The sequence below is a fragment of the Trachinotus anak genome, unplaced genomic scaffold, assembly GCF_046630095.1.
Source record: "Trachinotus anak isolate AG129_WGS33_773 ecotype Australia unplaced genomic scaffold, CSIRO_AGI_Tana_v1 ptg000001l, whole genome shotgun sequence".
NCBI lineage: Eukaryota > Metazoa > Chordata > Actinopteri > Carangiformes > Carangidae > Trachinotus > Trachinotus anak.
The window spans coordinates 299,477-314,476 of NW_027273852.1; the positions used below are offsets into that span (position 1 = coordinate 299,477).

The 15,000-nt window shown below is 39.3% G+C and overlaps 1 protein-coding gene across 2 annotated transcripts in view; it reads left to right on the forward strand.

Moving 5' to 3' along the window:
* LOC139621701 (nck-associated protein 5-like) overlaps positions 1 to 15,000 on the forward strand; it is a 62,317-nt gene that overhangs the window by 22,948 nt on the left and 24,369 nt on the right. For both annotated transcript variants that reach the window (XM_071478513.1, XM_071478589.1), the window contains exons 4-7: positions 2,018 to 2,173; positions 6,365 to 6,433; positions 9,048 to 9,086; positions 10,509 to 10,628. In XM_071478513.1, the coding sequence (XP_071334614.1) occupies positions 2,018 to 2,173; positions 6,365 to 6,433; positions 9,048 to 9,086; positions 10,509 to 10,628 (384 nt within the window). The remainder of the gene's footprint in view (positions 1 to 2,017; positions 2,174 to 6,364; positions 6,434 to 9,047; positions 9,087 to 10,508; positions 10,629 to 15,000) is intronic.

A 15,000-nucleotide genomic window follows, 5' to 3' on the forward strand; every position in this document is an offset into this window, starting at 1 on the left:
TAATTCAAGAAAATAATGGTACAAAACAGAGTCAGTTCATTTCTGTTTCTCGTTTGCATTTCCCCAAATACTTTGTCAGGGTAACTGAATTTCATGTTTTTGTTGTACCAGTTTTATTCTTCTGGTAAATTGTGATGAAACCTGACTTATTTAAAAGAGTTAGCGCTGAATAATAAGCTGCCACCTCTGCTGCCACGAAGAAGATTGTTACAAAAAAAAAAAAAGAGTGGTACCAGCTGACAGTCATGGTGACTGTGGGTTTCTGCAGTACAGGTTCTGTCCCTGATGAAATGACGTCTGTGGAAAAAGCCACATTCAGTCAGAAAAGCTCAGCTAAAATACTCATATGGTTAATAAATTACATTCAAGGACACATGAACTGTTGGGAGGGAAGTCAAGACTTTGTTACCAATGCACCATCTCAGGGATGTAAAAGATGATATTTAACCCTCTCCTGCTGAGCTTTTACCGCATCTCTGCTGCTCTCTGTCCATGAAAATATTTGCCTTAAAAAACTAAATTTATCTTATGAATCCCTGACATACTCCTGCACTTCACAGTTAAATTGAGCAGACACTTCGCGTCCCAATGGAGTCCCTTTTTTTGGCCACCTGTTGAACAGAAGTCCAGTATTCGCTGGTGTTTTATCCTTCATTTGGTCCACCAACATGTGAGGAGAGCGTCCGTCTCTCTTTGGCTCGTGAAATGTTCCACGCTCTTTGCCAGTCACTTGTTAACTTTGTCTCTCTGCCATTTCACATTGAGCTCGGGAGCCGCAGAGACTGTCCTCACCAGGAAAATGACTGTGTTGGTCATTTGTTCAAACACTTTAAATCAGCTATGATTTTGTTTTTCTGACGAGTGAGCTGTTGCAGCTGTGCAAATAAGACTGTCCTCCCGAACTAGCCTAGACTCCAGGAGGATGATGTTGTTATATACAAGGCTTATGACTGTCACTCAGGAGAAAACAGGTCATGTCCTTCTCCTAACAACAGTCTGTCTACTTTCAGTTGCCTAAACTTTACCAGAGCTTAATTATAAAGGAGCAGAACAAAAATGCTATTAAGTATTTTTATTAATTGTTAATTGTTATACTGGTCATTTCAGAGGATGGTGACAAACCACAAACCATTAATGCTCCTATAAAAGCTAGTATTCATATAATAACCAGGGCCTGGCATGAACAAATTAAGTCTGGTCTCTATTAAATAATAATAGATAGTAAATAATAATAAATAATAAGACACTTAGGGCAGCAGCATTACCTGTAGCCTCCTACCACAGCTCACATTTAAACTTAGTATAATGTACTCCACAGCAGCAACAACATCATGTTGAAATTTTTCACACTTTTATTAATTTCACTTGTAGTCCTGATCTATGTAAAGCTACTTTCACTTCCTGTTTTTTTTGTCAAATTAAAATAAAAGGAGGGCTTTTAATGTGAAAATTTTAAAGGGAAATGCATGACTGTTGCTGTACTGATGGGATTAATGCTGTGGAAGTGGACATAATACTGAATCTATCAGGATAAAATTAGAAACAGAGGGTTGAGGTCAATGCTTTTATTAACAGTGGCCACTATTGAGAGAATTCATGGTGTTTTGAACATTGAACACTTGTTGAAGCTGGAAGAGTTGGCCTACAGCTTTATATTAAGTGTTGATGGGGCTGGTGGGTAAATTAGTCAACCATGCGGACAGGTCAACAAGTTCAATAGAGTAAAAGCTGCAAATACTGCACAGTGAGGTGTTGATTCCCAGTGAGATCGACAGTACTAGTTACACATCACTCATACACTTCACAGGGGGTTGTTTGATTCAATGTTAATAACTTTAAAGACTTTAAAAAAGTTTAAAGTCAAGCAAAGTGGAAATTTTATTTCTGCAGTATTCAGTGTTTTATTTAACCAAATGTATTCCTATTATAACTGGAGCCGACTTTGATAAGGAGAATTTATTCTTCATTTCATTGTGAATTTGAGGGATGCATCTTTGATCCACACTCTGTATTTCAGGACAAACTCCTGGAGGAAATGTGGAAACAGCAGGACAGTCTAGAGGGTCCTACAGCCACAGCAGCAGAAATGCCAACCTCGCCTGAGGCCAGCGGTGGATCGGAGGAAAATTCAAAGGACAGCAATCCCCTGCTAGAGCGACTCAGAGCCCTGGAGGTAAAGTGGATTGCATGGTCCACTTCTTCCCCTTCCCCCAACTGTTCCAAATTTCCCCACTACTTTTCCTGCTCCCCATGTCCTTTCCCTTCACCCCTGAAATGTCAGATTGATCGATATATTGCCACATGTTTAATCAGATTATTTCACTTTATATCTATAGAGACTTGGAATAAGTGAACAACTCAAGGACAGGCTTTTTTTTCAAGGACTGAATTGAAAATGATGTAGTGGCTACAAGAAGATCGCTCCAAGTTATTGTTTCCTTCATGTTTAAAATGGATAACAGGGTTGGTAGGGTTGTATTTTATCAATATTGTGTAATATAACAGTTACTGAGATTAATACACTAATTATCTTTTTTTTTTTTTTTTTTTACTATAGCAGAGGTCAGCAGATTTTGGCCTGTGGAACTAAATTATAGTTGTTTTTTTTCTTGCAGGGCTTCATCAAAGCCTCTAAGCATGCTGCAGAAATCTATTTCAGACTCCTGTGCTACAGCTTTAAAATGCTACTTTTGTGATGTCAAATTGGGTTTTATGGTGTTAAAATGCCAAATTTCTAGCTGAAAGTTCAGCTTTTTTTTTAAATCATTAGTGGAATCTGAGATCTAAGATAAAAATAATTCAAAAACTGCCTGAGGTAAATAATTCCTCAAGAACACAGAGGACATGAAACATATCAATTGTGCAACTCATTCATATCAGCATATAAAATCAACAGTATTAATTTGTTTAAATCAAACAGCTTCCAAATGATAATTAACCACTGTCACGTGTTATTCATGGCGTCTGAGTCTGTGTGGCTTCATTTGAAAACATCAATGGGACATGTAGATGACAAACAAGTACAACCAGCGCGTCATCAGGCCTTTATAAATATGGAATACTGCAGGAAATGAGACCCCATTATGGCGGAGAGTGATCTTAGCAGGCAGGGCAACAGCAGAAGACAAAGGAGTTATTCATATCCAGCAGGCGATAATTAAAATGCTGACAGGGTAGTTAACGTTTGGAGTCAGTGTTCCAGTGAATGTACAGTACGCCTCTCTGTCACACCTTCCCTGCTGAAGAGGTAATAGGACTGACCATCTGTTGAAAGGTCTCAGGCAGCCAGTATTGATCCCTCTGCTGTATGTACTGCGATGCATAGCCTAAAGGAAAACTCCACCTATTCACTTTCTTATTCTGCTTTGTCTTTGTTTTACTGGATGTGCTGTGATTTATTGACCTGTTCTATATCATCATCTTTTAATTTTCTAATTAAGATTAATAATGACAATTATTTTTGATGTGCCCTTTTATAATGAATGACTAATATTTTAAGGAAAAGATATTTGTTGACCTGTTCCTATAAGTTTGAGAATAATATTTCCCCTCATTCTGATTTTACTTGACTAGTATTGGTCTGGTATCGGTATAAATGAACTTATTCTTTCCTCACCAGGAGTGGACTTGTTAAACCCAGAAAAGTTGTAATCATTGTTGGTGCTGGTGTTACCGTAGGTGCGAGCAGATGTGAGGAGAGATTGTTAAAGGATGTCACACCTGGTGGGGGCTCATTTAATCCAACACATGCAATAGCTGGAACAAAAGGTGTCTGTGAGACTCAGAAACCTGGAGAGTCACTGAGTTAAACTCTGAACTCATTAGAGTCAGTGTATATATACAGTACAATGTGCTTTCAGTTGGCTGAGCGAAAAGCTTAACACAGATTAGTGTGAGCTGGTTTAATCTTTCTGCATTCTTTTGATGTTTATTATTCATCTATGAATATCCAGGAATTATGTAACAATTAAAGTGGCTTAAAGTCAATGATGCAGACTGATCCTTAGACAACTAAATGAAATTTATGTAGATTTCATGAAGCCCTGTGCAAATAGACCATCACTGAATCACATTACACTGACGCATCCTTTTACCTGGTTGGGTAATTGAATAATATCAAAATCCATTTGTGCTGACAGCTCGGTTTTTGCTGTAGCAGCGGTGGAGAGCAAAGTACATTTACTCCAAGCACTGTACAATTAGGTACAATTTTGAGGTACTTGTACTTCACTTGAGTATTTCCATTCTCTGCTACTTTATACTTCCACTCTATCAAATTTCAGAGGGAAATATTGTACTTTCACCTGGGCTGGGTTCCTTTTCACCCCAGAGAAAAAGTTCACTCCCCTGATTGTCATTGTATAATTCACACTGAAACTGCTTAACGAATCCATGGCGACATTTCCTGTTTACATCCCCAAAACATCATGTTTCTTCATTGAAACATGTATAGTACAACTCACGTGCAAATTTTTAGCAGTAGCCCAACTTATTCTGAAAATAACAATAAACAGCACACCAAGCTAAGACATGTCTGACAAAGCCTGTAAACAAAGAGAAAGAAAACCAAGCAAATGATTCAAATCAAACTGACCTAACACCAAATACATTGGTGTATTTTAATATAAAGTATTTCAGCAACATCACATTCACCATATGAATCTCCGCTCCTCGACAGTAGATGCTTTAGTGTCGTATCCTGCATCCAGATACTCAGAATAATATATAATTATTGTGTGTATTTAATTTTTTGTGGTACTTAAGAAAGCCTGCAAAACCCCTCTGTCCTTTGTGATTATCTTTTAAAATAAATAGCCCCCATTAAATTACACCAATTTTCTTGACTTCTTTGTTGACCCTGATGGGTAATTCTCAGTGTACTTGGTGGTTTTCATGCCGTTGCCTCTTCATGGTTGCTGCCTTTATTTTATCCACATTTGTAATTAAACTTTAACGCTGAACTGGAGAAACATTACAGGGTTTTCCATTTACTTTCCACTACTTTCCTGTCATTATGACACACTTGGGTACCTTCCATGTAATCTACCATGAAAGATGAAAAAAGAATCACAAAAAAGAGTGAGAAGATAAATAATAAAAATAGACGAAGCTAGCTGTGGTTTTTGACAGAGGAGGAGTCGCTGACTCTCCTCAGCTCCTCAACCAAAAAGTAATTTTCAGTGGAAATTTGACAGTTAAGCCTAAAACACTGATTGATGTGATGCTCTCTGCAGATCAACCATGTTAACTGTGCAAAAACAAGGATGAGGGAGCATGGTGGTTAGCACCCTGCCAAACCTTTACATCTTAGCAAGTGACTTATTTTTGCATTCGGGATAAATTTTGCAGATGTGATAGAATACACACATTTAAAAACAGTTCTTTAATTTCTATAAATTAAGACTTTAAGCTTCAGTCCTGAGGATATTAATCAGTATTATTTCAGCAGCCAGTCACTGGACCAGGTTAAAATATTGTGTTATTATATTATCTGTTAACACCTTGGGTTAGTGTGAGGATGATACCGAGCTGTGTGAGGATAGTTCTTCTTTGAACCTCCTCACTCCTGTGATTATGAGCCATTACTGTGATTTTCTGTGGAGCTGCTGTGCGGAGAAGTTGCCCACAGCACATGAGAGAAAACAAGCAAGCTCAGGTAGCTCAGCTTTTAAGATTTACTGGACTAATCATTTCAGTGGAAAGTCACCTCCTGAGTTCCCAGAATGCTTTTTGTTCCCTGTCGGGCAAAACTGCAGTCAGTAATTGAATTATACCTGGGGTACCTCGAGTGAGGCTTGCAGACACCGCGAGGATCTGCAGGATGCCTGAAATTTAAAGCATCGTTCATTTAGAACCATCGTTCTCCAGTGAACCTGCAAATCCCACAGTGCTGCAGGGAGAGAGCCTCTGGATCTGTCTGTCTGCCTGTCTGTCTGCCTGTCTGTCTGCCTGCCTGTCTGTCTGTCTGTCTGCCTGTCTGTCTGCCTGCCTGTCTGCCTGCCTGTCTGCCTGTCTGTCTGTCTGCCTGTCTGTCTGTCTGCCTTCCTGTCTGCCTGCCTGTCTGTCTGCCTGTCTGTCTGCCTGCCTGTCTGTCTGCCTGTCTGTCTGTCTGTCTGTCTGTCTGTCTGCCTGTCTGTCTGCCTGCCTGCCTGTCTGTCTGCCTGTCTAAGAGAAAACAACATCTTCAAAAGCTCACATTTATCATGTTGCACATTAGGTTTGTGCTGGAACGGCTATGTTACTTGCCATGTGTATTCAAGTCTAGCTGAGACGTGAAAACTTAACAAGTTTTTGCAAATTATACCTGGGTAGCAGTAATTACTCTAATCTTTGCAGTTTATCTGTCTCTTTTTTGTTTGTGCAGGCGGAGAATTCTGCTCTGTCGATGGAAAACGACAATCAGAGGAAGCAGTATGAACGCTGTCTGGATGAGGTCAGTCTTTGTGTTCTCACAACACTTTCAGGAACAAACATGTGCTCTGTCCACCTGCTTTTTGAGCCAGGGAGGGTGAGAGAAACGCTGCCACACCTCCAAAACAAAGAGGGCTATTTAATGCTGTCAACCAAATGGCTTATTACCATAAGATCTGTATTTACATTTAAATAAAAAATATTCACAGTAAACGATCAGAGACTAAAAGAAAGTAAACTTTATTACTTGTTAACAGAAAAGAGAGAAAAAACAAACAGTATTTTTGCATTTTTGTATCCAGCATCAACATTTCTATGTTCAGTAGTTCTACCAGTGCTGCAGTTCCCATAATCCCCTTGATTTCACCTTTAAAAAGCATCCTAGCTAAACTAGCACCTTGACAAGCTACAACAGTAAAATGACGCTAATCCAATGATGCATCAGTATTGACAATCTATTACTGTAAAGCTGGTGACGTTACGTAACTGTGTTATATTTTAAATCAATGTGGCTGCTCCCTGGTTAGTTTACTACATATTACTGACACGGTGGAGAAAAAGCTCCTGATGTCTCTTTTTTGGTGGCATAATATCTACAAAGTACAAAACATGTCGGCGTGGACAAAAGTTATGTGTTCCACAGTTAAAAGAGAACAGGGAGTCTTCTGACATACAAAATATTCACAGTAGGATACCTTGGTTTAAGTACTAAGGCAGTCCAGTTAGTTTAATTTATATCAACTATATCAAAACACAAAGTTATGTTTTTTAAGGGGTTTTTAAGAGTAACAGCAACTCAGCTAATGCTATCATGCTACTGTAGCTGGTACTAATAAAAACAGACATGTAACATTAAGTAGCATCAACTTACTTACTTTAGCAGCTCAGACAGACCAGAATTGGTTTCACAGTCGGCCTGGGAAAGAAATTCAGCCTTGAACTTATCCACTGGGACTGGCTGCGCGAATGACACTGATGGAGCTGGTAAAAACTTTAAAAACTTTTTGGATGCTTTGACAGTCCAGTGACCGACCGGGATTTGAGCCAGTACTCTCCATGGCCAGTCCTCCTGTGCTCTGGTCTCATCTCTTTCTTTGTCGGAGCCTTTTTAGCCAAAAAAGTTGTTTCTTCAGTGGAGGAAACACTGGAAGGTCGCTTTCACCATGAACGCTTTATACTGCACTGTGCCATCTCGCATGTGGGCAGTCCCTGTGTCTTTATAAATGTGGACACTACCAGACTGGCTACCAAAGCAAAGAACAGAGAACCTCAGAATACAACACACACAGAGGAGATGTAACTCTGTGCGGGTGCTCCACTACATCTTTACATAGAAAATAGTTGTTTGCTGCTGTATAATTGTTTAAAATCTTGTAGAGAGCTGTTAACCCCAGCCTACAGTTTTTATGCTAAGCTAGGCTCACCAAATTGTGACTCTAGCTGCATACTAAACACACAGTATTATGAGATTGTGATCAATCTTCTCATTTCGCTCTTGGAAACAAAGAAAATCAGCACATTTCCTAACTGATTACCTATTCCTTTATCTTTTACTTTAAGGTTAGACTCAGTTAATTGCTGGTCAGGCCGCAGACAGTCAGAGACGACCCTCAGCTTCTGTGGCTAAGACACTTGCATACACACTATGACTATTATCTATAGTGTTAGCGAGGTCCACGGAGGAAAGCCAAGAGAGGGGTATGTCTCTAATTGAAGCAGACAGACAACAGAGCCCTGGGCGGTTTGAGAGTGAGAGCTCAGCGCTCAGGAGGACAGACTCCTTCCCTCCTCTTCTCTCCCTGACAACACCCTGATCGTCTCTCCATCTCTTCTCCTGTTTTCCCTCCATCCCTCTCCTGCCGTCACGACCCCTCCACTTTATTTTTATTTTAGCAGCCTTCACTAATGGGCTTGTTACCATGGAGATTGCTGCCCATGAGAATTTAGCATATTCTGGCTTAGGACAGAAAAGAGTTTCTGCAGAGGGATTCATCTCTCTTCTGCTGCTTTTCAGTCTTATTATACACATGAATCGTTTTTGGGGGAAAGCATTCAGAGGGCTTCCTGTCATGGGCTGAATGAGCTGAGGCGAGTCGTTTTGATAGATAGATGATAGTTATTATTCCAGTGTCAAGGTATAATGTGTGGCTCTGCTTCAGAAATCAAAACGGGCAGTGGGGAAAGCAGATCCTACTGTTTTATAGCCACAAAAACAAACTCTTTCTGTTTTCTGTTAAGACATAGAAAAGTTAGGTCAATCTCATCCTAATTACACCAAGGCAACGAAAGACCTCCGGGACCATAAAAGAAAAAGACCTCTATTCAGATTTTCTTTGACAACATTTTGGTTTATTTATGTGCTGCGGACAAAGTTAGATACACTAAGTGCAGACAGCTACCATGTGATTTCACTAAATCTGAGTTTGTGATGCAACATGCTGTCAATTTGTCCTCACAGCATCTTACATGCCTCCAGATTCTCTCTGATGGTGTTCACAGTGGATCATTTTCATTAAAGGATGTCTGCATTTCAAAGCTTCACAGACATTTCCGAAAACCCATTTTAAACTAATGACCAGACTCCTGATAAATTTTTAACACTTTTTTCCCTTTCTTTTTCCTCGTGTCTCGTCAAGGTGGCGAACCAGGTGGTCCAGGCCCTCCTCACTCAGAAGGTTTGTCTCAGTCTCTGCACTGCTGAAGCATCATTAATCCAGACAGCTGTTAGATTCACTCAGATAAATGATGACTCTCACAGAGATGAATGTCACTCACAAAAAGAAGCATTAACAGCATATCTATTACCTCACGATCTTTCAAAGTAAAAGATAATCAAAATCATTTGGGGTTAAGTTTTGGTGATGTTTTGTGTTCCTGTTGTAAAAAGTGCAACTTGTTGCAGTTAAGCATCCACTGCCAATCTCAAGACATAGATGAGATTTGACTTGACAAAATCAAAAAAGACTTACCAACAACACCAATGACTTGTGACTTAACATGAACTGAAGCTTTTTGATTTGAAATTACCCAAAAAACAACCAATCACATGAGACAAGACCAAAACCTAATAAATGGTTGGACCATGTTGTATTTTCATTCTGCCTGTGTCAGCCGGTTTCAGCCTTTTATCTCTTACTTCCCAATAAATCTGTTCTCATTTATGTGTCTTTCTGTTCCTGTTGTCAGACAACAGAACAAGTTTGAAATAGTCACTGAAAAGTGGCTCATTAAGACTCCATGTTAACTTCCAAGCTGCTGCTGAAATCCTGATTTTATAACCTGCATAAGATGGACTCAGTCAATAACATGAAAACTGATCAAAGTGTTGGACCTGAGCTTGATTTGGGACTTGTTGGTCTTGACTGAGGACTTTATAGTTAAAACTAGAAATTTACTTGTGACTTACAAAACACCACCACCACTTCAATATTTACTCGACAGGACAAGAAGAGGAGCCCCTGTCATCTTCATCAAGCTGCTGGATTAATATACAGCACAAAATATGGTTGAAGCTTTTAATTACACTTTTGGATTTTGGAAAATGTTTTTCTAACTTAAATCTAAACAGTTTCAATAGTGTGACCAAAAGGCTTCTGTCATTTAAGTTAGTATTAATAAATGTATATAATAGTCTACAAGCGCAGTGCAAAAATAAATGATTGTAACAATAATGTTCAAACTTGCGATCAACAGTTTACTGAAAAGTAAAGAAGCATTTTGGAAAAATTTACTTGTATCAAATATATATATATATATATATATATATATATATATGTACTGCAAAGAAATTACTGCAGCCATCAGATAAATGCAATAGTTATAATTTTTAGTTTATAATTAATTTGCTAAACACATACTGATATTATAAATTCTTTATAAATTATATTTAAATAGTTTCACTTGTAATGAAAAGATTCACCAACAAAATGCTCAGTAACTTTTTGTTGCGGTTGCTGTGATGTTGTTGCTTTGCTGTCATGTGTTCTGTGCATAAATACAGCATTATGTCCTGCAGCTGTTATATTAGCATCTGATACACGTGTAGTCCCAGCAGTCGCCATTATCTGTCCATTGTTCTCCTCTTTGGGGGTTTCTAGGACTTGAAAGAGGAGTGTGTGAAGCTGCGGACCCGAGTGTTTGACTTGGAGCAGCAAAACCGCATACTGAGCGTGCTGTTCCAACAACGTGTCAAAATGTCCGCGATTCCTGTCTCCCAGGTAGGAGCACATGGTACAATGGACACAGACACTGACAGACGTAACCCGCTCCAAGGCTGTTTGAATTTTACATGAGCAGCGCTCCACTTCTAAAGGTTACTAACTTTCAAAAGGACCACAAAGAGAAAGAAATCCACCCAGAGTACAATTCAATTTAAACGTTAGCTTGTACAGGTTTACAATAGGATTTGGAAATGGAAGTGGATTCATTTGGGTCTTATATTCTTTCATTCTGAAATAGTGTGGTTAGTGTGACGGTGTAGAGGTCAGAAAATGTGCTGAGCATGTTTCTTTCATCAGGCTGCTCTCAGCCGGAGAATGTCAGGGATAACTGGTGAAAGGCCGTCTCGTTGTATTGTTTGTCGTCATGACAACCAACCTTCATAGCTGCTCTGCTCAATATCTTTTCTTTATTTTTGTGATTAAATATTTTTATTTTTCACTTTAACAAAAAAAGACATCAACTTAACGATGTACAGCCAGTGATCATCATAAGTTCCCCACCCACAAAAATAAACCAAGCAAAATAAGGTTCACAGGCAAAACAAAATAAGATTCAAAACACAGGAGAAAATAACGGAAAGCTGTGTGTTAACTTTCCAAATCTGTGGCTCCGAAACTTTAACATGAACAAGAACTTTATTTATCATCTGTGGCGGTGAACACAATGCACAGATTTCAGTTACTATTACGCCAAAGCCTAAGTTTATAGAACTTCATTGCTGACAACAGTAACTTGACAAACCCTGACAACATGCACTTAATGTGGCTGCAGCTTCCTGCTGGTCCTTCTTGCACACACCAGGAGAAACTCACAGCCTCACACTCACACTACAGTTGCCTGCAGGGCTCGGCTAGCACCACCACCATTTCCAGCAGCAGGAACCCTTATTGCCTGAAAGTTGCAACAAAATTGTAAGGGGAAGTCATTTTGGTCGTCCGATATGTCAACTGAGACGAGGTTAGGCAAGTTCATTAAACGCTGATGAAACTCGGGGCAAAGAGTCTGTTTCAGACACTTAAAGTCAGAATAATTAGTATTCTAGGAAGTCAAATGCTGCTGTTATATACTGTTGTCAAATTTATGTTTTCATTGAGGCTCATGTTTCTTTTAAAAGTTTCATGTTCCACCTTTCAAAGGTTCAAACTAACAAACTGCAATTATGTTATTTACCTTCCTTCTTGACCTCACCCTGTACAGTTGAATTTTATTTTAGCTGTTCCTCCTTTGACTCACAGGCTGGCTAATTCTTTTTTTATATATGAGTATTTTGAGGCTTGTTTACGCAACCTTGCTGACGGGCTTGATTTGGCTGCTTTGATCAGTGTCTAACAATAATAAGGCAGCACGGCTCTCATGCTGCTCAGAGCTGCCTGGATAGACACGTTTTCATCTGAGCCGATCCCTTTAGACCTGAAGTGTGTTCAAAGTGAGACTGGTGAGCTCGGCCATACGTGTGTTCATCTCCAAAGATAACAAATATTTATTATAAAACAGAGAAGCTATACACTGATCAGCCACAAAGTTAAGACCGTGTTCGGTAAAAATATGAATCTAAAGTCAGCTGTCCAACTTTACCATGAATAATTAATGCTGGATGATTTTCTTGATGGACACATAATTATTTTTGCATTCTGAGTTGAATATTTAAAGAAAACCTCTGCAGTGGATGGTTGAGCCCAGCTTGTTAGCCCTTTATTTCAGCTCTACATTCAAAAAGGTGCAAGCTGTAAATGAGAGAAACGTTGACTTTATTGAACTGCAATCAGGATCTCTTGCTGCTATTATCCCAGCAGGAATTACATGTGCTTGTTGAAGCCAATTACCACATGCCTGCAGCGTGCACTGTGCTATTGAACAGCTACAACTCTGCAAATACTGGAGCTGCTCGTCCACATGCTTTCATTTCTGGAAGGTGGCAGGGATGTAGTCCAGCCTTAATATGATTTCGTTTCATTTCGTTTCGTTTCGTATCGTTTCGTTTCGTTTCGTTTCGTTTCGTTTTGTTTCGTTTCGTTTCGTTTCGTTTCGTTTCGTTTATGCCTTCACTCCTCTTAGTTATAGTGTTTTTTCGATAAATATTGTTATGGCTGTGAGTGCAGCAACCTGTGCGAGTATCACAGAACAGTTACTATGTTACAGTTGCAGATTGAACAGCACACAGAATTAACACATACTCTAGTAATGGTTTAAATGTAGTGTATCTAGCTGATGTCATTACATTTGCATTTGTATTGACTCCTTTACTTCGCCTCGGCCACAGAAAAGACTATTTAGATGCATCATCGGTCTTGATCCAAACTTTTTTAAACTGTTGAAATCCTAATGAAGTGACACTCCTTTGGAGTCGGGGCTCTCGGCACGGTTCCTGTCCTCGGACAAACCTCGGGCCCTAACTCAGAGGTCTGGTTTCTTATCAAAGACAGAACTGCTCATTATCATAAAAAATACTGAATATACTGTACAAATACTGCAGAAATTCCCCTTTCCAGCCCCGGGGAAATTATCATGGAAACTCTGTGAATTCCCGGACCAGTTCATTAAGTATGCTGTGAGCCTAGCAGAGCAGGAAATGCTGTCCTTCATCTTTGACCTTTTCTGTAAAGGTCAAACTTGCAGACTCTGCAATAGGAGGGGTTCTGTCTTTGTAGGAGAAGCTGCAGAGATGCTTGGCTGCTTCTGCTGGAAACATTTTTTATTGTCTGGTTGTTTTTCAGTAAGTTTAAATCTTTGGTGGCAGAATATTTATGCTGCAGCATTTACTTAGGAAAGATCATTAATTAGTCAAAATAGTCCTAATATGAATGTATAATAACTCATAATATTTCTGGTTATGTTTTGACTGTTTTACCTGCAGTGTGTTTATCCACTCCTCTGCCACACATTTCAGCCAAGTTTCCTCTGATTAAACGCTCCATCTTCTGTGTAAAATAATTATTAGATCATTCTCAGGCTAGAAAATAGACTTTATTGTCTTCCATTTGTTGGTGTGGATGCTGGTTCCAAATCCTAGGAGCTACTTTCACTGTTTCACCAGGCGAGATGAATTTTTACAGCAAAAAAAAAAAATCCAAAATGTTAATAACACAACATTGCTGGCAGCCTGACGAAGGAAAAAAAAACAAACTTTTATGTGCCAAATACTGAGCCTTTGATTCACTAATGCAGCTTTCCCAGTTATCCAGGAGGCTACATTAGTTGTGTAAGATAATTATCTCGTGCCTGAAGCTTGAATTTTAAGCGCAGTTGTTATATTTGTCTCCAGCAAAGTCACAAACAAAAGTTTTGAAAACAAGCCTTGCATTTTAATCACTGATTCCAAAGTGTCAGGGTATTCTGATTGTTTCAGATTTGATTTCCTGCTGTGCATCGAGGCAACAATTTTATTTGTGGTTATGACAGATGGATGAATTCACTGAGAGAGGTTGGGGAATTTCAAGGTAAGATAATGATTCATTTACATGACAACACAAACTATTGAATTGATTAGAACGGTGAAAATGGATTTTATGGTTGTTGTTCATACAGTTTTGACAAATTATCATCTTAAAAGAAAGATGCAGATGGTTAAAGTAACGGAAAAGTTTGCAAAACAGATGCCAGTTTACGAACTACTTTTTATTCCCACTAAAGTTTTTGCAAATTACACGTTGGTTAATCTGCCAAGTGTTCATGTGCAGGGCTGAAAAATGAAGCCAACTTACCAAAACCTGCAGTTTCTCTAATGACCACTAGAGTCTGGCTCCAACAGTGAGTCAGTCCCCATAGACTCCCCATGTTAAAATGTCCAACTTTAAATCAGAAATAAACATGTTAACAGCCTGGTGCAAAAAACAGATTTGGTCTCCAGAGCTACTTCCTCCTTCACGACAACTGTACAGGAGGTGGAGGCTTGAAGTTATGCATAGTTGAGGGTGTGGCTGCTTTGAATGACAGGTGGGTGCACCAAAGTCTCGGATCCCCACATGCCCCACCTCTTCACCCATTTTAGCCTGGAGCCAAGATGGCGGCAGTGGAGCAGCCACCTGTGGGTGATGTCACAGAGGCTAAGTCCATCTTTATTTATAGTCTATGTAGCAAACAGATGCCACTTTACTTATCCAGCAGACATTAGCATTCACCTAGAGTTCATATTCTCTTTCCTTTACCCTGTTCCCACCAACTTAACCTGCTTTTTTATTCCCACTTATGTTTGTTCAAATGATATGATGGTTAATCTGCACTGAACATTTTGAATTCATGCCACACGTAAAAGGGAAGCTATACCCGAGATATTGCTAATTACATGCATAAAACCTGTGTTTGGTGGAACCTCTTTTTATGCAGAAGACATCCAGTGTGTCTGAAGGTCATTATCCCTCATAAGCCCCT